The sequence below is a fragment of the Pleurodeles waltl genome, chromosome 3_1, assembly GCF_031143425.1.
Source record: "Pleurodeles waltl isolate 20211129_DDA chromosome 3_1, aPleWal1.hap1.20221129, whole genome shotgun sequence".
Taxonomy (NCBI): domain Eukaryota; kingdom Metazoa; phylum Chordata; class Amphibia; order Caudata; family Salamandridae; genus Pleurodeles; species Pleurodeles waltl.
Window position 1 is genome coordinate 1195154706 of NC_090440.1, and position 25113 is coordinate 1195179818.

The following is a 25113-nucleotide window of genomic DNA, read 5'->3' on the forward strand; positions in this document are numbered from 1 at the left end:
GAAGTGTTTCTTAACTCAGGAAAGAGGTCCACAGGACCAACCAAGGGTTCAGAGGCTCTGGTTTGCCTCCTAGTGTCTGGGATTACAACTCCCACAATGCACCTCTTCAATTTATGGAGTTGCTCCAAACTTCTAGATCTTTTTCCAGAGGTCTTTTTTGGGTCATTGAAGTGTCCATCACTTGATCAAAGGTTCCAGAAGCTCTGAGTTGCTCCTTGAGAGTTGGGACTACAATCCCCACAATGCACCTGGTCAGAATCCTCAAATGGCCACACAATGCTGGTTAGCTGGGCTCTGCTTGCTGGACTTGATGTGGCAGCTCCTTTGTACCTGTAACAAACAGGGAGTCCCTTCTAGAAGCAGTAGAAGACAGGCAATGTCCTTTTAGTCGTGAAGCCCAAGTATGCAGCAGGTGCAGACCTTCAGCGTGCAGTGTCCAGGTACAGGTCAGGGGTCCAGCAGGACAGTCCTTCTTCTTCTTAGTCTTGTTCCTCATAGGGATCTGAGGTGTGGGTGCAGCTCTGCCATATATATTTGCTCCTGGGTGGAAAGCAGGGGACCCTAGTTATCCAATCACAGGCAGGCTCCTTCTCCCTTTGATGACCACTTCCTGGGAAGTGTGGCACAAATCAATCCCAGGGAGCAACATTCTTCAAAAATCTAACATGGCTGAAAGTGATTTTTGGAGGTTAGATCTGGCTGAGCCTACCGACTGGTGTGGCGAAAAATCCAAAACACGCCCCTTTTCCTTCCCTCTCGTGATCTAATCAAGAGGATACCTAATTGTTTGGGACTGCAGGATGCAAGGGAGGTCCTGAGCTGCTCCAAATGCCCTTCCCTGCCTTTGCAGACCAGTTTGGCCGCTCTCCCCCATTCTGCTTCACCATCTGCTGAGGCAGCTCGCCTCCCCCAGGCACATCCTTTGTGTTCAGCCCAGGCCACTTCACACCTCATCAAGGCAGCCTGGCCAGGCTGCCAGAGGCTGGCCAGTCAGAGAAGGGCACTACAGAGATGAAGTTGGCAATTTTTAGGCAGAGTTTTATAACAATAAATCTGATACCAAACTCAAGGTATCTGGCACTTTAGGGGATTTTCTTAATTATAATAAAGTCTCCCCACGTTAATCTATGGAGGCCATTCACTACAGTGAGGGAAAGACAAATTTGGCTATTTTACCTCACCACGGCTTATAAAATATTTTGTATAAGGTCCCTGCTTATAATTACATGGCACCCAACCCTAGGGTCACATAGGGTACACCTTAGGAGTGAAATATATGTAAAGATAAGGTAGTCTAAGACTTTAGAAGTACTTTTAATTCCAAAGTCGAATTTGCATATGACTTAAGTTTAAAAGTAGTCAGCAAGGTAGGCCTGTCTTTAAAATGACCCTGGGTACCTCAGCAGTGCACCTATGGGTGTACCACCTATGTTTGGGTCCCTAAACCTACATGCCCTACCATATACTAGGGTTTTATAGGTAGGTTGACATAGCCAATTATAATGATCCTAATTTGAATTCTCATTTTACACAGAGCACAGGCCCAGGGATTGGTTAGTAGTACCCTGGGCAACATCGGAGTCATGAAAACACCAGCAAAAAGTGAAAAATGGGGCACAAAGTTAGGGGGCCTCTGCAATCAGCCTTGTTTTCTCACAGATAATAATACATTTTTTATCAAAATGATACTATGGGAGTGTTAAATTGATGACATCTTTCTCATTTGGAGAGGCAGTACTGATAACCTTTCCAAGATTGTTAAAAGGTTGAACATGTATTGTAATGGATTGAAACTCACTTTTGAACACAGTAAAGATGAAATTTCCTTTTGGGATCTCATGGTTAGAACTCATGAAGTGAAACTATACATGTCCCCTTACCCAAAACCTACTGAAAGGAACACATTGTTAGCATACTCCAGTCACCATGCCAGAGCACTGAGGGACTCCATCCCATATTTCCAATTTTTGAGAATTAGAAGGAATTGTCTTCTCAAACAAGGCTTTTTCAGAAAGGCAGAAACGCTCAAAACCAAACTCTTAGCCAGAGGTTATCCTCGCAAATTAGTGGCCAGGTTCCTTAAAAGAGCATGGTAATGTCCCAGGGAGGCACTCCTGGGCCTCAGGAAGAAAGGAGCCACAGAGAGACTGATGCGCATGCCCACATTCTCACCCATTTGAAATTGAGTGAATAAAATGGTTCTACGCCATTGGCATGTTTTGAATACAGGAGAGATAGCTTTGGAACACCGTATTTTTGCTTTCCAAAAAAATAAGAGTATACAAGAACATTTGGTATTCACATGCCTGCCATTTGGTAGGAGAAATCACACATTACATGAGTAATGCGAACTGACTCGGTTGAGAGGCCACCACAAATGTAGAAATGTTAGTGTTTGTGAGTACACTGTAGAGACAAAAGATGTTGTATATAGGAATGTAAAAACTGCACTGATTCATTTTTCTAATTGTAATACTGCTAATGTTATTTATGCAATCACTTGCCCCTGTAGTTAGGTCTACATTGGCCAAACCACACAGAAAGTAAGAATAACAATATGCCCACTTAGGAGCTGCCTTTGATGCAAGGTTGCCAACGCGCCTACGGTGGAACATTTTGAACAACTCAACCATACTGAAAATGTCCTACGATTGCAAGAGATAGAAGTAATGAAAGTACATAAGCATGCAGGGGACATCTCTTCAAATATGAACAAAGAGGAACTAAAGTAGGTTCTTAGAACCTACAGCCTCCATAGCGGTCTTAACCAAGTAGAAAACTGGATATCTCTAATCTGAATTTTTATGGGAGGTACTGACCACCTGACTGATATATGCTTTTCTGATATGCTATTTGCCTGAGGTGGTATTATGGACACAAAGTGATCTCAACATAAACAAATGGGCAGTTTGATCTGTCCAGGAATTGCTGCTCAGTTTGTCTAAACAACTTGTGTATATTTTTGATTATTATAATGATGATTAGATTCTGGTTTCTATTCATGATGTTTGGGGATCTGATTTCATGACCCAATTGACTGAATAGCACCTGTTTAATTCACCTGCAGAACTTGCTATCTATGTACATGGCCATTTGACATGTTTAAATACATTGCTGATCTCCAGAACAAGATTTAAGATGGTCTATATTATTGAGGACAGAGACACTGTTGTTCCAATGTGATTGCACTGATGTTCCTATTGGGGCACTGTTGTATATTATGATTGCAAGGATATGTCCTATTGCTGAGTCCCATAATAACATTTAATTTGGTTTTCAATACTGATGCTCTGGGCTCTTATGCTCTGACCTCTCTGAGTGAGCAATGCCTGGGTTCCATTCCTTACTTACGTACATTGTGATTGTCTGAACTTTCTTTCCTCCCGGTGTACCCCTACTAATTTGTACCATTCCTTTTTTAACCATCCTTGTGCTATTGCATGGTGTCTTTCATACTTCAATTACACACTTGATCCTTCACACATTTTCTTCAATATGCCTGCCATTTTTGGTCATCCCAACTGTGCATACTAGTTTTTATTCCTTTTCTCATTTTTGAAATGTGTTACACCTACCCACTTGTACCACTCCCTTTCGGGCCATGTATATTGCTATTGCACAATGCACTCAATATTGTTATTGTACTTCATTCACACTCTTTGTCTTTCACCCGAGTGCTTCAATATGGCCGCCACTGTTGGGGTATTCTCCCTGGCACGCATAAGTTCTTTTTCATTTTCGCAGGGAGATCAGAGCACATATTGGACCCTCCCTCCATAGTGGAAGTCCGAGCATTCTGAACTGACCAGACGGTTATGCAGTAAGATATGCCTCCATTGGACTCTCCACTCTATTAGCTGCACCCCTAAACACAAGACTTTGTAATAAATGTGATTTTAACAGCTGACTTAACACCACCTGGGCATTATTTTTTGTTCCTAGTGTATTTTGTATTCTATTGCTAGTTGGACACCTTTGTTCCTTATGACAATGTAGCTTTATTTAAGCAATATCTCTCCCTTTAGCAGTATCTCCTTCTTTAGACAGTACCTCACAGTTTCGCCACATACTGAATTTGTGGGTATTATGTAGCAATCAATGTTTAGACATTACCCCTCATTGTTTGGGCAGCAGTTTTCCAAGTTTGAACAGTTTCTTTCCCTTCTGTATTCGGGTAACATGCACTTTATTGGGTATCTTAGAATATCTTTCTCTTTCTTATTGTGTAGTTTATCTGTATTGTGAAACCATCTCTCCCTTCACTTGGGTATTATCTCACATGCTTGCCTTATCATTTTGCTTCCAGATTTGATTGGTCCAAGTTACTTCAGGACCAGGCCCGTCACTGTGAAATCTTTGACAACGACATCACTTTCACAACCATGTAGAGTGAGTATATGCACAATATGGTGGGACCCCATCACACGGAGACAAGGCGCTGAGGGATGGGGTCAAACTCCCAAATACACTGAAGGACAAAGATTGAAAACACTCATGTAACAAATCCTAATACAGTCTTAACAGAGTACTTTCAGCCATGGGGTGGCCTGGGAAATGTCTAGGACAAAGTGATGTGGAAACATCACCACTACATAAGAATTTAGTAGTGATCTTCAAGATGACAATCCTGGTCCCCTTTGTTCCACCCTATTTATTGAACACTGGAATGCAGGGAAAAATAAGATGCCATATTCATTTGGAGGCTTTTAGTGCAGAAATCAGTCACAGCAGCACAATCCCCGAGACAGAGCAACAGGGAGTTTCTAGAGTCAGATGTACATGAATGTTGCAGTCAGACAAACTCAGTACATTTGCAATATAGCAACGTACATTTTCAACAGGTCTGTTATTTTGTATGGAAAAACACTAGCGCCAATTTGGGTGTATGTATGTATGTATTGCACCGAGTGAAACAAAAGGGCATTTGCAACATCAAGCAAAATACCTTTGCCCTTTTACAGTACATCTCAGGCATATTACTTCATCATTCACTGAAATGTAAGTAATGTGACTGCATTTATATTGTAATTGCATATGTGTAGCACTTTACACCCCAATTGAGGATATTGAAGCGCTTTATCAGGTACGTATTACATACAGGGAGCATATTATACCCTGTGGAAGGTCTTGGTTGAAAGGGTGTTGTACTTGCTGTGAATCTGTGTGGAAGCATTTGGGTGTGATGTACGAGAGATCAGAGAGGTGCTCTTATTTCGCCTTGGTTTGTAGCAATAAACCATGAGAAGGATAGATAAAGATGGGGAGCACATGTCATATTTAGCTGCCATATGTACTTTACTCTGCAAGACCCAGGTTGAGTTTATGATGACTACATAAAATTTTCAATCAACCTCCTGTACTGTACACAGTAACTAGGTCATCAACAGTGTAAATCTTGTGGTTCTAGGAAAGAGAGTTAGGGCAGAAAGAGGTCAAAGTGAACACAGAGTGGGATTAGAGATATGCCTGTCCAATCTGCAATACAGTCATCCCCATATGACTAATGTTTTAGGATGTCCAATTTTGAATATGATGAGTATGATGGAGGGTCACTAATGCTTCAGGATGTCTAATTTTGAGTACGATGAAGGGTGAAGGTAGGGCTTACAGGGATGGACAATAGTACCTTTCCCAAATGGCCTCATGATCAGTAGAAGCACAAACATATGCTCTCTCAGTGCATTACCTGGATGAAGACAAGCACTGGAAGTAGGAATGCAAGACCATGGCAGAGGAGGAGTGTTAACTATCTCAAATGGTTTTGGTTTGCTTGTGTTGGCTGAGTCCAAACTGAGGTGTCATGGTGGGAAAAATGATGATGGATGGTATGCAGCTCCAGACTAACTACCAGTAGATGAGTTAAATTGAAACTGTTGCGTAAATTACCACTTTATCGTAGTTCTACAAGGTTTGCTTTCTCACCGACAGGTGACACAAGTGAACTTGCACCAGTGCTGAATGCTAAAGACAGGTTATTGTAGCCCTGCAGAAACCCATTCAATACATAATTGAAGTAGAACAGGATCAGTGGATAATGCCCACAGAAAAAACCTAATTTGTCATTCACAATATCACACACACATTCTACTAAAAAGAATAAACATAGTTAACTAAAAGCATTTATTACAACAGGGTGAACTTGTTTCTTAGCACATCTAAAATAACTTCACAGGATATCATAAAACCACATGAAGACACACTGTAAACAATGAGAATAAAATGAGCCTTTCTAACATGGATAAAGTGTTATCTAAAACGTAACACCCAAAAAACCTACTTCTCTGCGCTACAGCAGGAAAGCATGGAGAGCAGAACAACTTGCAGTTTCTTAGGGAGAAGTAAGGCACTGCATGCCTTGTTAACAGCAAAAGCTGTTGTTATAAGCGGATGCTTGAATGCAGTGTTCCCTATGAAAGTCAATCACGTGCTGCGGTAGCGAACTTTCTCTGGGAAGTGGCCTTATCATACGAGATGCAGCATCTTTGATGTGCCCTGTCAGTAGGTGAGGCCATCTCTGGCAGACTCTTGTGCAATAATCTTGGCAAAGGACCTCTCCTCCAGAGTGGTCGAACATCAGTCTTTATATACTAAATCTTATCAGAGATTGGAATTTCTGACTTAAGGTTAGGAATGTCTGACATAGATTATGTGCATCAAGGTATACTTCCCAGACATTTCCTCATGAACATATAAGGTAAAAAGACATCAATTCAGACTCTACTATTTTTGTTATATGTCTGTATTTGTCATTATTTAACCTTGACATGGTGATAAGTAGCCACTTGTCCCAGACCGATGTCACATTAGCTGTTATATCTATGTCATTGGCTGAATAACCTGATATTTTCACAGTTCTCAGAAAGATAAGGTTAGACGACATACGCGACTGTGGTAGACCTGGCAATGATTCTGCATGAAAGGGGAAATATTGTGACTCCCCTTTCCAAAGATAGTTTCGGCGCCTACTCAAAATTAACTCCGTCCTTTTGGGCTTTACATCATCCTGAACTTGCACATCTGAATGTAACGTTATAGGGGCATATGTGACAAATAGGTTTTGGCTAACGTGTAGGGAAATTCATAATCTAAATGTTCATCCTGTATCTAAAATACAATACATGTAAAATATGATAATTAAAATATATAATAGCATATATGTAAAATATGATATATGAAATATATAATAGCATACAATAATATTATGGTTAACAAATCATAAACATGATTACAAAATATTCGATGGGCAAATTCATGGCATGAATACTTTGAAGTTTTGCATTGTTTCAAGCAATTGGTGATAATGTGTCTAACGCAATGTTTCTCATGTAATTCCTAAAGAGGGATGTGTGTTGCTGATTAAACATACCAGAGATTATATGGAATAGGCCAGATTAATAAGTATGTGGCTTAAATAAGAAAAAAAGAAAGAAAAAAAATGGAGTCTGTTTAAGAAAGTTCTCTTCACTTCAAAGTTCATACTGCCTCAGTGATGTATAGGGTGAAAACATGCCATTGGTTAACTCACATGTTGATTTAAATCCTCATCGGAGGACATGTCGACATGTTCGTGGTCACACACAGCACAGGTGTGTTCGTTGTATAATCATGGTAATGCATTCTCAGAGTCACGAGCCTGAACAGTAGATGGACCAGCACTTGGTTGCTCGTCTGCTCTACTTGAAAACATGGGATGATTTTCTTTTGGAGGCTCAGGAGCCTTGAACATTAACAGTGAGTTAAGTCACTAATCAAGTGTTACATTGAAAAGTGCCAAAGGTGAGTATGATCTATCATATTCAGCTTCCTGTAGAAGGGACAAATGCATTGTTCAGCATTGTCTCTGGTGCTCATGTAGCAGTTGAATGATTTCCTCCATAACAGTATGAGACACTCAGGGTTGCTTCATTTGTAAATCCAAGATAGTTTCAGTGAGACGTATTATGTACCAGAACACATGTTTTACTCTTGTAGAATTAATTTTGTGAAACGGTAGGATCCAATGCTCACTGAGTTCAGATAGTCAAGCATGACCCATATAACATGCTAGAGTTTCTCTGCATCTTTGTTCTGCTGGATACATGTACACCATGTTGTTGATTTCCTTGTAGGGACAGGGGAAAGATGATGATACCACAGTCGATTATCATTATGATGGGAGGGAATCCTCCAAAAAGGCTGGAGAACAGAAAGTGGAAAAACAGTTTCATCAGTCCACATAACGCTCTAAATCCAGCTACAACAACAGATTCAGTATTCTTTAAAAAATGCACATCACCAGTCATCTAATGAGTTTAATATCATTTGCACTATATCAGTAAAGTATATCAGATATTGCATGTGTAACAGCCTCTGAATATCTGAAACAGTTATGGTTGTCTGCAAACTATAGGTCCCAGCCGCTGAAGTCAAAGGGACTTTGTTTTGTATTAAAAAGCAATAGCTTTTTTAAATTGTCAAAACACATAGATTTCATATCTACACTAGGCCAAGGAACATTTCTGATTATATTTCGAGGTGAAGGGTGCAAGGTCCTTCCACTCTGTGTTGTTTCACAAACCGTTATCAGGTGTGACTGGCCAGGTTTATACCCACAGCAAGTAACATGTGTTAGGAATAAATGAGAAATGTTATTCAGGAGTATATGATATGTGTGGATGGAAGGAGTAGGGGAAACAGATAAAACACAACTCAACCCTGGCATGAAGGCGCTAAACGTTCCAGGCAATCATGTAGTATCTCACAGAAGGGTTTGACATGGGGGATTCCTGCAATTTGCTGTACCAATGTACATAGGGCCATCTTCATTTTCATTTAGACACATGTAGAAAAAAGGAAACTTCCATGAAGGCAATAATTGTGAATTGCACATTGCTTCACACCGGCCAATGGATTTATATTTCTGGCAGTCTTGAAAATGAAACAATGTACTAAGTAAACAAATAATGCTGTTTATTAACAAACTAGGCAATAGAAGGAGTGCCACTATAGTTAAATGGTGCATCTTCCATTTGTTCTATATTGAGCAGTGTGGAGTGTTTCTTTGCCTTTGTTTTCTAAGTAATCATGAAATTATACAGTTCAATATAACTGTTAATACAGTTCAATATGGCTGTTTCATTGAAAAGTTGCCAGGCACAAAATCTGATAAGTGTTTGGAATGCCCAATTTAGGTGCCTAATTGCTCTCAATCGAGCCTGCCTGTGTTATAACAAACCCAGGTCTCCTTGTATGAGGGCTAAGGCTGAAGACTGACGGGATTTCATGAGTACACTCTTTTAGAAAGTGTGTGCATTGTGAATAACTTAACGCACTGCTTGCAGGTGTTCTTGATCAATTTGTCTAATTCTTTCTGCAGCTTCTTTCTCAGAATATTTGTTCAAATATTTATAAATGGCATATATTCCTGTGACAAATAATCTTTTATTTGCTTTAGCTTGTGGTTCTAAAAGAAAGTCCGAAAAATCCATCTTTTCATTAATTAAGGAAAAATATTATTTTACTGTAAAAAAGCTAGAATGTTCCAGCCATCGTTGGCATAGCTTAACTACTGTATGTGTAGTAATTATTACAGGTGTCTGCATGTTATAACACGGGTCAGGATGGCTAGCTTTAGGCCCAAGAGTGTTGGAAAGAAAACAAAACATAGGTCTCAGCACCATATGGCCACAAGGCTAAACCTTCAGCAGAGAACCGAGGTAAATTTTAGGTTCCGTTCTGTATTATACCATTTAAATGTGAGTCTGACATATTTGCTTGGAATTGCCAGCTACTGAACAGAGTTAAATTGATTTTTGGGATAGAAGGTTTTCTTAAGTCCGTCATTGTTCCAAATCCCAGGCAGGTAGTCTGCTAGACAGTTTTGTGCAGAAAAAATAATTTCTTTTGGTATTATGCATACCCCAAATAAAGTTTATTTGCCTTGGATCTATCAAGATTTGGTTCCCCAAATACTATTCTTCATGATCATTTGCTTTCCAATACTCATAACCCTTGGTAGCCAGATTTCGACTAAACTGAGTAAATCAGTTTATTGGCAGTGATTAGATTCTGTGGAAGCTGCTGTGGCTGCTATAAAAAAAATAGAAAGCTGAAAGATGTGTTGTGTCAGCACACTGAAAATAAGGGAATTTATTCAAGAAATTGTGTAATTGTAAATGGGATAGCTAGTCCTATGTAAGTATTAATGTGCATGGTGACGGTAGCAATACATTTCTTTGTAATTTGTTGAATTTAAATAAGGATCTTTATTTTTCAAGGCAGCATATGCTTTTAAATAAGACATCGTTTTTTTATTAGTCTGTGTCCCACTCAACTGAAATAGAACCATGTATTTGTATATCACTCATTGGAGCTTTTATCACTTATGGTAATTGCAATGACTCAGTAGGTCCCATAATTTGGTTTGGAACTCTCTCCCAAGCTATGCCATCAGGTACAGGATACACTGAGATGTTTGCAGCATAGAGACCTCTTCAGGCTTTGTGGGATGTATAGTGTGACTGTAATTCACAAACGACAGTGATGCAATTGTTCTTGCAGAGATGAAATGTCCATTGAGTAGCAGTAGAATGACGAGTAAAGGATGAAAAGGAAGTTTCCCAAGCAATCCAGGCATAGGACCACAGTGAAATCAGGTACTTGTCATGAAACCATTATTAAGTGCGTAGCAGTTTCTGACAGTGGGTGACAGGAGATTGTAATAAAAAGTCCTCTGAAAAATATCCAGAGCCATTCTCGAAGTTAGTTGGCTCTCACGTGCTGTTGCATTAGGTGGAATTTCATAGTAAACAATGGAATTGCGTCAGACAGTAGCAATGTGATGGCAGCGTCATGACATTGATGGAACGTAATGTTGTATGTAGAGATTGAGATGTGGTGTGCTCAAATATCCTCAGCTGTGAACTTGAGCTTGTGATGTTTCAGCTTTGTTTACGGGGTAAAGTATTCAGAGTAGATAAAGTTTGAGAAGGTCTACTCAGAATCCTTCTTGGTGCATGCGAAGGTCTGCTCTAAAGGATGGCCACATAGTGCTTTTTCGTGTGGTTGATGGACATGTATCTCTTTCTCCTTGCGCCAGAAAAAAGAGTCAGAATGACAGTACTTTTGCCCTTTATCCCAAGAACAGTGATTAGTGTTCTGGAGGATGGTCCAAAAGCTTGCTTGTCATGGATTTTTTCATGAACTAGGTTCCCAACGTTGGGCACCCGTATGTCAGCAGCAGTGATAGCCTCCTTTTCACAGGTGGTGGTGTCATAGTGGTTTGTATCCCACTACTTGGATACTCTGCAAAACATTGAAGTGTTTCTACAAGTCAAATTTTTTTCATCCACCACCTTCCCAGGACTATCTACACCAGACACATACCTATGAGTTATTAAGACATCTGCATAGGAGTTCTTAAGAGAACCTTATATGGAGTGCATCCTCCCAATACTCATCTAGGCAAGTTATACAATGTTCTGTGGACTCCATGAAGATTATGGTACGAACTAAGGCCCATATTTATACTTTTTTAGCGCTGCATTTGCGTAATTGTTTACGCAAAAGCAGCGCAAATTTCCAAAGTACAATTGTATTTTGTATGTTTGCGCCGATTTTGCATAAAAAAAATGACGTAAATGCGGCACTAAAAAAGTATAAATATGGGCCTAAGAGCTAAACTTATTACCCCAGCAGTCAAGGCTGGTTTAATCATGCCACTAGCATATCCAACAACAATGTCCGATTCATCTATAAATGGAGGTGAACACAGAACCATTATTTGAAGGATATGAATGAACTGCCCCAATTGCTATCACACATTGCAAATCTTTGCAAATGTGAAGCACTCACATTTGTCTGTGACTAAATTCAGAGGAATCAAGAACATGAATCAATTGTCACCAATATGTACTGATATCAGTTTACTAAATGAAGTGTATAGATGTGATCCAAATAAATCACCAAGAATGGGATGTTAGAGACTGTGAGAGGAGTTAGTGAGGATCTTTTTGACACTGGAGGGTTTAATCTGCTGACAAATGTCACACTGCCTAACAGAATCCATAGTCTGTTTATATACACCAGGCCACCAGTAGTGTTGCTGTAGTATTGCTACGGTTGAATTGACTCCTGCATGAGCAGATGCCAATCCCTCATGGGCTTATTTGATTAAATCTAATCTGACTAGTATTATCCACTCTCCCACTCCTGGTAGTGTGATTACAGGAATGTTGTCTGAATTAAGCATGTAGATGTATTTGAGAGGAAAGCCTGCAGAAGATTTCCCACATTGCTTGGTTGTGTTTATGGTTGTTAAGAAATCTGCGTTGATCTTGAGTTCAGTTTAGGACTGCTACTTTAATAGTTTGAATTGCAGCCTTAGCGGCTAAATCTGCCACAAAGTTCAGTTTAACATGAATGCTATCACACTGATGGCCCAAGGTGTGCCTCACATGGACTGGTGCAAGCTTCTCTTGCAACACAGCTACCTTTCCCCAGAGCTGTTTATTCTTTACAGGTTTTCCCCATTGAATCCTTAAAACCATTCAAATGTCAATGAGTTAGACACAATAAGTGTGGAAACGGACGAGTCAGCCTTTTCTATTACAAGTAATAGGGCATGTAGTTCTGCATGCTGTACAGTGCTAGCACCTGGGATTTTGTTGTAGGTGCACTACAGATGGAATTCAGCATCCTTTACTACATGTTGCACTGCTATGCTGGCTGTGGAGTACTTCTAGTTTGTTCCTCCTGCTGGTTGGGCGGAGCCATACTTATAGAAATATGCTCTGGTACGAGTCAATTTGCAAAATGGTTGGAGTTGAAGCAATGTGTTGTTCATATTGGAGAAAAGCCAGTATACGAAGAAGAGGATCATACTTTACATCCTCTGCACTTAAAGAAAAGGCACACTGTGCCCACCTCGGTTGTAGGGCACATGCGTTGATAATACTTGCTTTGATGGCCGCCTCTACTGCAAGTACGAATCAAACAACAATGATAAGTTTTTCCTGCGCTAAAGGGCGCTTCTTCAGGATAACTGCAAAGCTGCAAGGATTTTTTCAAGGAAGCAAAGCATTCTTCTGGTAACAAGTATTAGTAAGACTTGTAACAATAGAAACAGTCTGTCCTTCACTGTAAATCACATGAGTATAACTGTAGTGGCTGGGTAACACTCTGATAACTAGGATGGTTTTAATTGACCTAGACTGTAAATATTTAGGCCCTCCTCACAACCCTGGTGGTCCCAAGATCACTGACAGGCTGGTGGTGGATACCGCCAAATTAAGAGGTTTGCGGTTTGGCTTCGGCTGAGCCTCTACCCGTCCTGCCACATTACTGCATTTTGCCAAATTGGAAGTGAGCACCTCCAGCACAGCGGATGGCGTGATACCTCTAGTGGTATCATAAGGTGGGGGACCACCAGCATTTTTCCGGTGGCCGCACTGCCAGAAAAAGCTGTCAGTCTTGCACCATGGCGACAGGAATAAGCATTCCTGTTGCCAGAATACACACGCCCACATACCCATGCACATGCACAAACACACTTCTACACACAAACACACTCCCACTCACAAACGCGACATACACACCCATTCACACTGACAAAAAACACTGCATACACGCACACATTCGCTCCCTCATGCGCATAACATACTTACACAGCCCCCGTACACGCATGCATTCACCCCCCCATGCACATACATATATTCACACACACCCCTGCACAGCATATATGCGCTCACCCACTTTTCCTGTCCACTCACACAAACACACACCCCACTCCCATGTCCACACCCAACCACTCACACACGTAGACACGCACCCACAAACACTTCCCCCTCCCCCGCATTCACAACATTCACACACGCACTCACACAGTCGCCAGCACTGGCAATATTTCAGCACCCACAGCTTCTTTGGTCTTTGGAAAAGACCGCCAAAGTTGTGATGAGGGCCCTAGTCTCAAGCATGTCTGCACATAGAGCACGCAAGATGTAAGTGTGCACATTTGTACACTGTTTGGCTGAAAACGTGGAAGAAGTCAGGTCATACAAGCACTTCACTTGCTCAGCATAGTGAGGCAAGTAAGTACATTCAAAGTTAAGAAATCCCAGTAGGGGTTGCAACTTTTTCAGTGCATCGGGAGACTGCAAGGTAGTGCAGAGCTAGATCGTTGCCCTCACTGGAGAACTTGTATCCTAAGAAAGTCGCTTTCTGGTAGGCAATCTTCAATTTCCTATAATTAATTTTGCAACCTAATGATATTAATATGGTCACAACTCTTTCCACCCTAGTTGGGTGAAGATCTAAATAGTCATCTGTAAGATAGATATAATCAATGCATGGCAGTACCTCAGGATCTGGTTGTAAGATCTCCATGATGCATGTTGAGAATAAGCCAGGACTGTTCTTATAGCCCTTAGACAAGCATCGAAATTAGATCTGCACCCCCTTGAATCTAAAGGCAATTAGATACTCACTTTCAGGTGCTAAATTTTGACTGAAGAAACCTAATGGAGATGTCCAGGGTTGTTTTGTATTTTTTCGCACTAGTCATTAAACCTGTGCTATGTGCATTTTTAACTACATCAGTTTGTATATGCAAGTTTAGATTCCTAAAATGATCCTATTGGAACCATCTGGTTTGGAGACAGGAAAAAGGGGCATGTTCATTGATGACTGGCACAATTATGCCTTGGTATTGCAACTGATCTAATATTGCTTTCATACCATGTTTTGCTTCTGGTTTTAAAGAGCGTTGTGCTTGAGGTTCGCTGCATAAGGGAATGGCATGTGGACTTGAGTGTTTTCCCACCCAATTTGATTTCTATATAAGGTCAGAACTTATCTTACAGCTCATTCGCTGGTGTAAATTCCCCTGATGTTTTCAGGTGCTATGGGAGAAAAAGTTATCCTTATAAGTTCCTCCTCTAGAGGTCTTCCTTAACAAAGATTAGACATCAGTCCTCTTCAGTTAGGAAGATGTCTTAATCATTGATGTTTGTGACCATGCTTTGTTGGCATGTGAAAATATTCCCTTCAATTTCAATGTTTAAATTATAAACCCTTTCCGGATGATTTAAATGTTTATTGGGAGTCATCAGTTGGATTCGCACCCAGAAACCTCTGAAGTGTCTGATGCACTATCATGACTTCTGCTGTGCTGTTTAGAAGGGATCTTGCCCAAGTCCTGTTTTGCAGGAGGACTCATAGTTATATCAGCATGTTTCTTAGAAAGTCTTGCTACTTTGTTCATCTTTAATAAAGTTTTACAGTCCAGTCCTTTCTCCTCTATCTTTACGCTGATATCAGTCTTTGCGTCCTGCTTAATTTTTCCTTTCGGTATTCAAATTGACTCTCCCTCCCCATTCATTTGCCATCAGTGTCCTGAAAAGAGTGTGGAGAGTGGCTGTCAGATAACAGATACCATACAGGTGTTTATATTTTTTCATGGTTACGTAGGTTATAATCACCCCTACTAGATTCCTCGGATGCGGGTGATCAAGCCCATCTTTTCTATTTGTCCCTTTATTTCTTCTTCCCTTTTGTTGGAGATTTCTCTTCAACAGAACTCTCACTGTCACTTTTAGCTTTTACATGTGGCGTAGTAGGTTTTGTACGCAAGGTTTCATGACCCACAGACCCACTTCCTTGGTTATTTTTTTCAGTAGATCCTTTTCATGATCTTGAACTGGAACAACTTCCAGTCTCTGATGTGTAGCCAAAAACAAAGCTTCTCAATTAGTTTTGCTTAGGAAGACAGAAACTGTAGAAATGTTCTGCATTAACGTCATCCCTAAGTCCAGAGCTGGTGCAGCTCTGTGCTCATTCTGTATCCACTATCCACTTACGTACACAAACCACCAATGAAGGTGTACCATACCAGCGAATGTGAATGCATGCAAAGATGGGTCCCCAGGTGTTACACTCCTCCACAGGTACCATTATCTCAAGAGGAAGACACATGGGGCCTCATTACGAGTCTGGCGGTCCTGGGACTGCCAGACTCGTGATGGCGGTCAGATTGCCGCCAAAGCACCAGTCTGGCCTCTATATTATGACCGTGGTGGAGCAGCCACAGTCCAACCGCCAGGTAGCCACCAGTCGACAGCCTGGCAGTGCCAGCGGTCTTAATCCACAGGGGCAGCCCTGCCCTCCGGATTATGAGTCCCCTCTCCGCTGACTTTTGCATGACAGTTCCAACGACATGCAAAGGCTGGCGGAGACGGGGTGCTGGGGCGCCGTGGGGGCCCCTGCACTGCCCATGCACTTTGCATGGGCAATGCAGGAGCCAGCATGGTCAGCCCTGTCACGCTTTTCGTTGCCTGAATTAATGGCAGTGAAAAGTGTGGCACCCCACGCACAGCAACAATGGCGCCGGCTTCATTAAGAGTCTGCTTCAATGTTATGGCCTGTTTCCCACTGAGCCAGTGGACAGAAACGCTGTTTCCACCTGCTGGCCCAGCGGGAAACTCTTAATTGAGCTAGCGGGCAGAAAACCGGAGTGGCGGTTTTCCGTGCAAAAGAGTTTGGCGGGTGGCAGAGGCTCATAATGAGGGCCATAGTCACTATTCCATGCTTGTCATGGGGTGTAGTGTATACATGCGCTGCTTTTAGCTGGTTGGTTTTGTGAGCTATCAAGAAGGCTATTTCATCATGCTTTATGGGTGCTTTACCCATGATATTGTTAGGCTTGTACTTCTGTCAGAGCAGCAGATCCTTCTGCGAGATCAGGCGTGGAGCTTATGTTACATTGTACGAACTGTACGAGTTTTCCATATAAGGCGACTATGTAGTTTAAAACCCCAATCATCTCACCGGTTATTAGGTTGGTGAGGTGAGGAATTGACATGTAGCCAACCAAGATCGGCAACTTTGCCCCTTCATTGCTTAAGGGAGCCAAACAAACCTTTCTGTGCAGTTTTGGCAATTGACTAGGAGACCAGTTCTAATGTTCCTGGTAAGTCAAACGGATTTCAATATCTTAGTAACCCTCCTTAGCAGCGTGTGCAGCATGCAGCAGCAAACAACCATCTACTTCTTCATGTGTACTGTTGAGATCAGACACTTCTGGCTCCCTTCAGATGCAATTTTGTAGCATTTGTCTTCACAGTTTGCAAACAGTGTTTTATTCTTAGGTTTTACAAAATACTCTTGTTTGCTCCATTTGTTAGCAAGAAATGCAATGAGAGTTGTTTTAGTCCATACATGGCTTAGGAATTTCCACCACTGTCCGACAAACTGGGAAGGTGAGATGCTCTATAACTGGTTCCAGAGTTCTCCTCTGATTGTCCTTTAGTTGATCTTAATACTGTAGATGTCTCATTGAATGTATCAAACACAACATTGGTTCTTTGGCTCCTGTTTCGTTCCCACAATGCCATCGACAAGACAGACATAGCCATCGCACCAAAGTGTGTTTGTCTTTCACAACAGACCTTCTGGAGTTGCTGAAGCCCATTGTAAGGGTCCTAATGGATGTGAGAGTACATCTGCCATTTGAAGGTTCTGATTCTGTGCTGTCATAATGATTCAACCAAATAGTGCTTTGTCTGCTTTCATGATGATTGTCCTGCTGTTGCTGTTCACTGCCTCCTTCTTGGACATATTAGTGAAGGTTTAGAATTTGTTCATTTTCATTGAGTCACAAAACTTTTTAATAGGTGGATTATTTTCAAGTTGTTGAAGTTCGAAGTCTGCATAGCACTATTCACCTATTTCATGTGCCTTCATTATGTCGGATACTATGGCCCTCATTACATCATTGGCGGTAAATGCCGCTTACCGCCGCGCAGAAGACCGCCAACACACCGATGCGGCGGCGGAATTCCACTACAGCCATTACGACCCACAGCTCAGAATCCGCCATAAGACAGACACCCACACAAGTCCGCCACACCAAAGGTCAGTGATAAACTGGCGAAAACAAAACCTCCACCGTCACGCCAACAGGAATACACCCACACTATCACGACCCATGAATCCACGCAGCGGTCTTTCAACCGCCGTATTCCATTGGCGGTACACACGGCCGCACTCAAAATACACACACATTTACAAAACACAACCACATTGGACAATTCGAAATACACACACCTGACACACATACACACACCACTCCCACACACCCAATCCAATATAAAACACACACCCACATCTCCCACAAACCCTTACTACCAGAAATTCCGAAAGAAGGCCAGAGAGAGACACCACCAGAAACAACACTATCATCCACAGACACACAACATTATCACTCACACAACATCCACACACCTCAAACAACACACAACAACACATCCCCTCACACATCACACCACCTCACACATCACCCACACCACATCATGGCACCACAACGACACCCCAGGTTCTCTGAGGAAGAGCTCAGGGTCATGGTGGAGGAAATTGTCCGGGTAGAGCCACATCTCTTCGTTTCACAGGTGCAGCACACCTTCATTACTAGGCAGATGGATCTATGGCGCAGAATCGTCGACAGGGTCAACGCAGTGGGACAGCATCCAAGAACACGATATGACATCAGGAAGAGGTGGAACGACCTACAGGGGAAGGTGTGTTCCGTGGTCTGAACGTACCAGATTGCAGTACAGAGGACTGGCGGTGGACCCCCTCCCCCATAACTAACAACATGGGAGGAGCAAGTCTTGGCAATACTGCATCCTGAGGGCCTTGCAGGAGTAGCAGGAGGAATGTACTCTGGTAAGTAAACTCTTAAATATTATATCCCCCACCCTACCTGCATGCCATCACATACCCCCACCCTCACCCTCACCCCCATCACTCCAACACCTCACATATGTCCCACTATCACCACCCACCTATCCCAACAACAAGCCCTGCATGCAACACCAAAGCAGGGACACCCATCCCCAAAGCATGTCCACTACAGATACCCACACAGACCCCAAACCAAATATCACACAAGGACCTAGACAAGAATACACTGGAGTACAGGGTCACTCACCCATTGCACAGGATGGCACACACAGATGCAATAATCATGCCTTTACACCCCTGCAGGACCCCTACCCAACGTCACCAGACAGGAGGTTCCAGACATATCCAGTCCCCCCACAGAAGAGGCCCACAGTGATGACAGCAGCTCTGCACAACTGGATCAAGATGAGCAGCCCGGCCCATCTGGGACCTCGGGACAGTCGGTTTCCCTAGCACAAGCCACCACAGAGCCTCCCCCCTCTGGAAACACCAGCACAGCACCCACCCAGCAGGCCCATCCCTCTGTCCCCAGGACACGTCAAGCAGCAGTGTGTCCACCACTACAGGGAACCCAGGCAAACCCACCACCCCAAGAAAATCAGGGACCTGGGGGCAGTGGCAGTGGGCACATGGTTCAGGGGACAGAGGAACAGGAAAACAGGGGAACTGGGAGGACAGCTGTGCAACCAGGGGAGGACTGGCCCAGGGAGGCCACTCTCCACGAAGCCCTCTCCAACATCATGGGAGCGTACCATCATTCCCAGGAGACGATGGCAACGGTACTGGCCAACTTTCAGGAGACCCAGCGGCTGCAGGAGGAACACTGTCTGGGGATTAGGGAGGAACTGAAGTCCATTAACACCACCCTGGTCACCATTGTTGGGGTGCTGAAGGACCTTGTCAACACCAGGAGGGACACTGTGGCACAACAAGGGGCCCCTGACACTAGCCTGGATGATGAACAGCCCTCCACCTCCGCCGGCGCTAGTGGACAGGAGGCACCGCCACAGGACCACGACACCAGAACCACACCCCCTGCAGATGGAGAGCTACCCCGCAAACGGTCCCTGAGATCCAGGAACAAGACAGAGAACATTGCCAAAACCCTCGCCAGGAAATGAGACCCCACTGAATGTTACCCTTCTGTCCCACTTTGTCACCTTGTCCACCCTTCCACTGCCCTTGCTCACTTCCTATGCCCCTTTGGACAATGCAACTGTGAAACAAATAGACTGGACTCTGCCATGGACATTCCTCCACCATCACCCCTGCCCGTTTTACAACCCCCTCCACTTATTTGCACAGAAATAAACACACATCAATCACAAAGCAATCTGGAGTCAGTATGTGCTTTCACTAATGTGTAATTGCAATAACTATGGAATATAGCAATGTCAATTTAATTGTTCACATACCGATGAAACACAGCTGTAGGTCTGGAGGAAATATAGCAGAGGTCATAAAGTGGGACCCACATCTGTTAAATGGAAAGGCAAAGTGACAAGTCAGGGTCCATACATTGGGTGAAAATGACAGACTTCTGATAGCTCAAATAGTATGAGATGTGTGAGGCAGTGACATCGTCTTACTTGTGTCTCACTTTAAGTATTACTGGATAACGTTGTTTCTGTTGTTGATATCCTCTCTGCCTCCTCTTCTTCACTGTCCACAGGCTCCACAGCTGCCACAAGACCTCCAGCTGGACCATCCTCCTGCAGAAAAGGCACCTGTCGTCGCAAAGTCAGGTTGTGCAGCATACAGCAGGCCACGATGATCTGGCATACCTTCTTTGGTGAGTAGTAGAGAGAACCACATGTCATATGGAGGCACCGGAACCTGGCCTTCAGGAGGCCACAGGTCCGTTTGATCACCCGCCTAGTTCACCCATGTGCCTCATTGTAGCGTTCCTCTGCCCTTGTCCTGGGATTTCTCACTGGGGTCAGTAGCCATGACAGGTTGGGGTACCTAGAGTCAAATTTTGAGGGACAACTGTTAGACACACACTAACCCGTATGGACAACCCCATACCCAGACAACTATTCACACTGTATAGGGTCCTTGTCCTCACCTATTAGCCACACACGGTGCCTAAGGAGTTGCCTCATCACATAAGGGTTGCTGCTATTCCTTAGAATGTAAGCGTCGTGCACTGAGCCAGGAAATTTAGCATTCACATGGGAGATGTACTAGTCAGCCAAACACGCCATCTACACATTCATCGAATTATAGCTTTTCCAGTTTCTGTACACCTGTTCACTCCTGCGTGGGGGTACCAAGGCCACATGTGTCCCATCAGTGGCACCTATGATGTTGGGGATATGTCCCAGGGCATAGAAGTCACCTTTCACTGTAGGCAAATCCTCTACCTGAGGGAAAACGATGTAGCTGCGCATGTGTTTCAGCAGGACAGACAACACTCTGGACAGCACGTTAGAGAACATTGGCTGGGACATCCCTGATGCAATGGCCACTGTTGTTTGAAAAGACCCACTTGCCAGGAAATGGAGTACTGACAGGACCTGCACTGGGGGGGTATCCCTGTGGGATGGCGGATAGCTGACATCAGGTCTGGCTCCAACTGGGCACACAGTTCATGGATTGTTGCACAATCAAGTCTGTAGGTGACTATTACGTGTCTCTCTTCCATTGTCGACAAGTCCACCAGTGGTCTGTACACCGGAGGATGCCCCCATCTCATCACCTGCCACAGCAGGCGTGCCCTATGGAGGAGAACAGTGAGCAGAGAGTCAGCCTACACTGAGGTATCACAAAATATAATTTGCACACATTTATTAATCTGCAATGTGCCTGTTACTGTGTGTATGCAAGGCCTAGATTGGTGTGATGCAGTTATTATTAATGCCATGTGGCCCCCTGAAATGGCGGCTGCCTGACCTGTAAGGTGGGACAAGGGGATATGAGGTAACTGTGCTGGCGTTCTACACTGTTGCAGTAGGCTGTCGAAGACCGCGGCGTAATACTGCATTTGTAAACATTGGACCCTATGGGTCCGAGGGGGCAATGACGATGTACGCCAGCAGTGACGGTACACACCGCCGCGGACGTGACCGCAATTTTCTGTCTGTTCACTCACTTGATGCCTAACCTTCAACAGGAGAGGAGCTAAACTGCAAGTGATGCTGTGACCTCAGTCTGGAAGTGACGATGGCTCATGTGTCTGGTGAAAGGGCCCTGCCTTCAGTTCTGAGAAGTTGGAGAAATTATTGGATTGGGTCCTCCCCCAGTACATACAACTGTACAGTCCTCCAGACAAACAGGTGAGCATGCTGCATGGGAATGCCTGATTGGAGTGGTGTGGATGGAAGATACATGTGGGGGGGGACTGAGGCCTGCATTAGCGGATGGTGAGTGTATGTGCGTCAGGGCAAGGGTGGGGACGTGGGCAAATGAATATGACGGTCCGGACGGGTAAAGATTTTCCTTTTCCCCTGTACTATTCCTCTAGGTCAGCACCCACCAGAAGAAGGATATTTGGCGTACCATCCCCGGCTGCCACCCCGGGGGTCCACCACAGATGTAGCACCCACTGATGGAAAAGATGGGAGGACATTCGCCACTGGAGCAAGAAGACGGCGGAGGCTCAGCTAGGGATGGCCTCCCAACGTGGGAGGGGTGCCCGTTGCACCATGACCCCCCTGATGTTCCGGATCCTGGCAGTGGCGTATCCTGAGTTGGATGGGCGCTTGAGGGCATCACAGCAGCCACAAGGGGGTGAGTACAGTCACTTTCATCTGACTCTGTGCGCATTACGAGGTGTCTAGGTGGGGGAGGTGGGCGTTGGGTTCCCCTAGGTCAGGGCGAGCTTGGTAGGCAAGGTCCCTTGTGAGGCAGTTTCAGTGGAACCCCAACCCCACTAGTGGTTAGTGCCGTCTACACCTAGTCAGGCTCCTGTGACTTCCATGTGTGCAGCAATCGGGCTTAAGCCTTGTACCCCATGGGCATGTGAATAATCTAGGAACTATAAGTGCATGGCATAGTGCAGAGGGCTGCTGTGTCTGTAGTGTCCGCCAACGCTAGTGGTGTTGCATGCACTGAACATGTCTTTCTTCTGTCTCCCCCTCCCTTTTTGTTGTCTCCCTGTTCTTCTGTGCAATAGGATCATCAGGCGGAGGAGCAGGGAGCTGCATCCCACTTGGCACTGGAGGGCGAAACAACAGAGTCTGAAGCCACCAGTGGGACGGAGGGCAAGGGGAGCTCCACGGCGGCGACATGAGGTGATAGCAGTGACAGCGACTCCTCCACTGATGGGAGCTCCCTTGCGGTGGCGGGCCCCTCTGTGCCTCCTACATCAACAGGTACAGCCACCACCCCCCTACCAGTACCGCCGTCCCAGAAGCCCCTCCGCGTGTGTCCCGTGCCCGCTCACCCAGGAGGGTGGGCATCTCCTTCGCCCCAGGCACCTCAGGCCCTGCCCCAGTCAGCCCTGCTGCCCTCAGTGAGGAGGCTATTGACCTCTTGAGATCCCTCACTGTTGGGCAGTCTACCATTTTAAATGCCATCCGGGGTGTTGAGAGGCATTTGCAACAAACAAATGCATACCTGGAGGGCATTCATTCTGGCCAGGCAGCCCAACAGAGAGCATTTCAGGCTATGGCCTCAGCACTAATGGCAGCCATTGTCCCTGTGTCCAGCCTCCCCCCTCCAACCTCCTCCACCCAGACCCAATCCCCTGTACCTCAGCCTATCCCAAGCACACCATCAGACCAGCATGCACACACCTCAACACACAAAAGTGGCTCAGGCAAACATAAGCACCACACATCCCACAGGCACTCACACAAGCATCATACCCATGCAGACATACCAACATCCACTGCCTCCACTGTGTCCCCCTCCTCCACGTCTCCCTCCTCCCTCCCAGTCTCGTCTCCACTCACACCTGCATGCACTACATCTTCTGCCACTACCTCCATCCCCAGCACACCCATCACATCACACCGCTCACGTGCACTCACCACCCCCACTACCATTCACACATCCCCTGTGTCCTCTCCCAGTGTGTCTGTGAGCCCTCTCCCAAAGTACACAAACACAGGCACACACCCACCCAACAGCCATCCACCTCACAACAACCTCCAGCCCATGCACCTTCACCCAAATTCAGCAAATGTACACCTCCTACAACCACTACCTCTTCCTCCACTCCCAAACACCCTCCATCTACCCGTCCCAGTGTGTCTAAAAAACCTTTCCTGGCTAATATTGACCTCTTCCCTACACCTCCTTCCGCCGTCCCTCCCCTAGGGCCAGGCTTTCCAGGTTCCAACTCAGCACCTCAGCCACCACATCCCCAGGCATAGTGGTGCCAGCAACTGCGGGCTATTGGAGTGCGCCAACCATCAGGGCTGCCAGTGTGCCACGGAGCGAGGGCAAGGACATTCTGCCACCTGCCAAGCTAAAAAAGTTGCCCACATCCCGGAGGGAGAAGCAGAAAACACCTGCCACCAAGGGGTCAGGGAAAACAAAAGGGGATAGTGGCAGGACAGCCGCACCATCATCAAAGGTGGGAAAGGGCCAGAAACTGAAGAGCAGATCAGGAGAGGGCATGGTGGCACCGACTGAGGGACTAGTGTCACACCTTCTTTCCACGTCGACGCCAACCTGTACAGCGTAGAAGACCGCCACCTGCACCGCCACCTACACCGCCACTTGCATCGCCACCAGCACCGCCGCCACAGAGCCCGCCGCAAGCACCGCTGCCACAGAGCCCGCCACCAGCACCGCTGCCACAGAGTCCGCCGCCAGCACTGCTGCCACTGAGCCCACCGCCAGCACCTCTGCCACAGAGCCCGCAACCAGCACCGCTGCCACAGAGCCTGCTGCCAGCACCACTGCCACAGAGCCCGCAACCAGCATCGCCGTGACTGACACAGCTGCAAGCGACGCCAGCGGCCCGCGACATCCTGAGCCAGTGGCACCACCGCAGACATGGCTGCCATCCCCAGTGGTCAGTCGTCCGAGGCTGGTGGTGAGCTCCAGGAGCCTGGGCAGCTTCCATGAAGCATCACTTTCGGTGGAGAAAGGCATCCACTACATCAGTCCTTGGCAGGATGAAGCACTCTGGGCACAAAGCCCCCTCTAGAACCAGTGGAGAGATACATCCACTACCTCTGTCCTTGGAAGGATGAAGCACTCTGGGCACAAAGCCACCTCCAGAACCAGTGGAGAGATACATCCACTACCTCTGTCCTTGGCAGGATGAAATGCTCTGGGCACAAAGCCCCCTCCAGAACCAGTGGAGAAAGTCATCCACTACCTCTGTCCTTTGCAGGATGAAGCACTCTGGGCACAAAGCGACCTCCAGAACCAGTGGAGACTTGTATCTACTTGAGAGCCTGTGGCTTTGCACTCCCCAGGATAAAGCAGTGGGCATAC

At 45.1% G+C, this 25113-nt stretch overlaps 1 protein-coding gene across 2 annotated transcripts in view; it reads left to right on the forward strand.

The window, feature by feature from the left end:
• The window catches only part of LOC138285054 (receptor-interacting serine/threonine-protein kinase 3-like), a 783148-nt gene that overhangs the window by 731736 nt on the left and 26299 nt on the right, over positions 1–25113 (forward strand). The window contains exon 8 of one of the 2 annotated variants that reach the window (XM_069224506.1): positions 4307–4389. The exons of the other annotated variant lie outside the window; for it this stretch is intronic. Coding sequence (XP_069080607.1) covers positions 4307–4389 — 83 coding nt within the window. The remainder of the gene's footprint in view (positions 1–4306; positions 4390–25113) is intronic. 2 annotated transcript variants of the gene reach the window in all.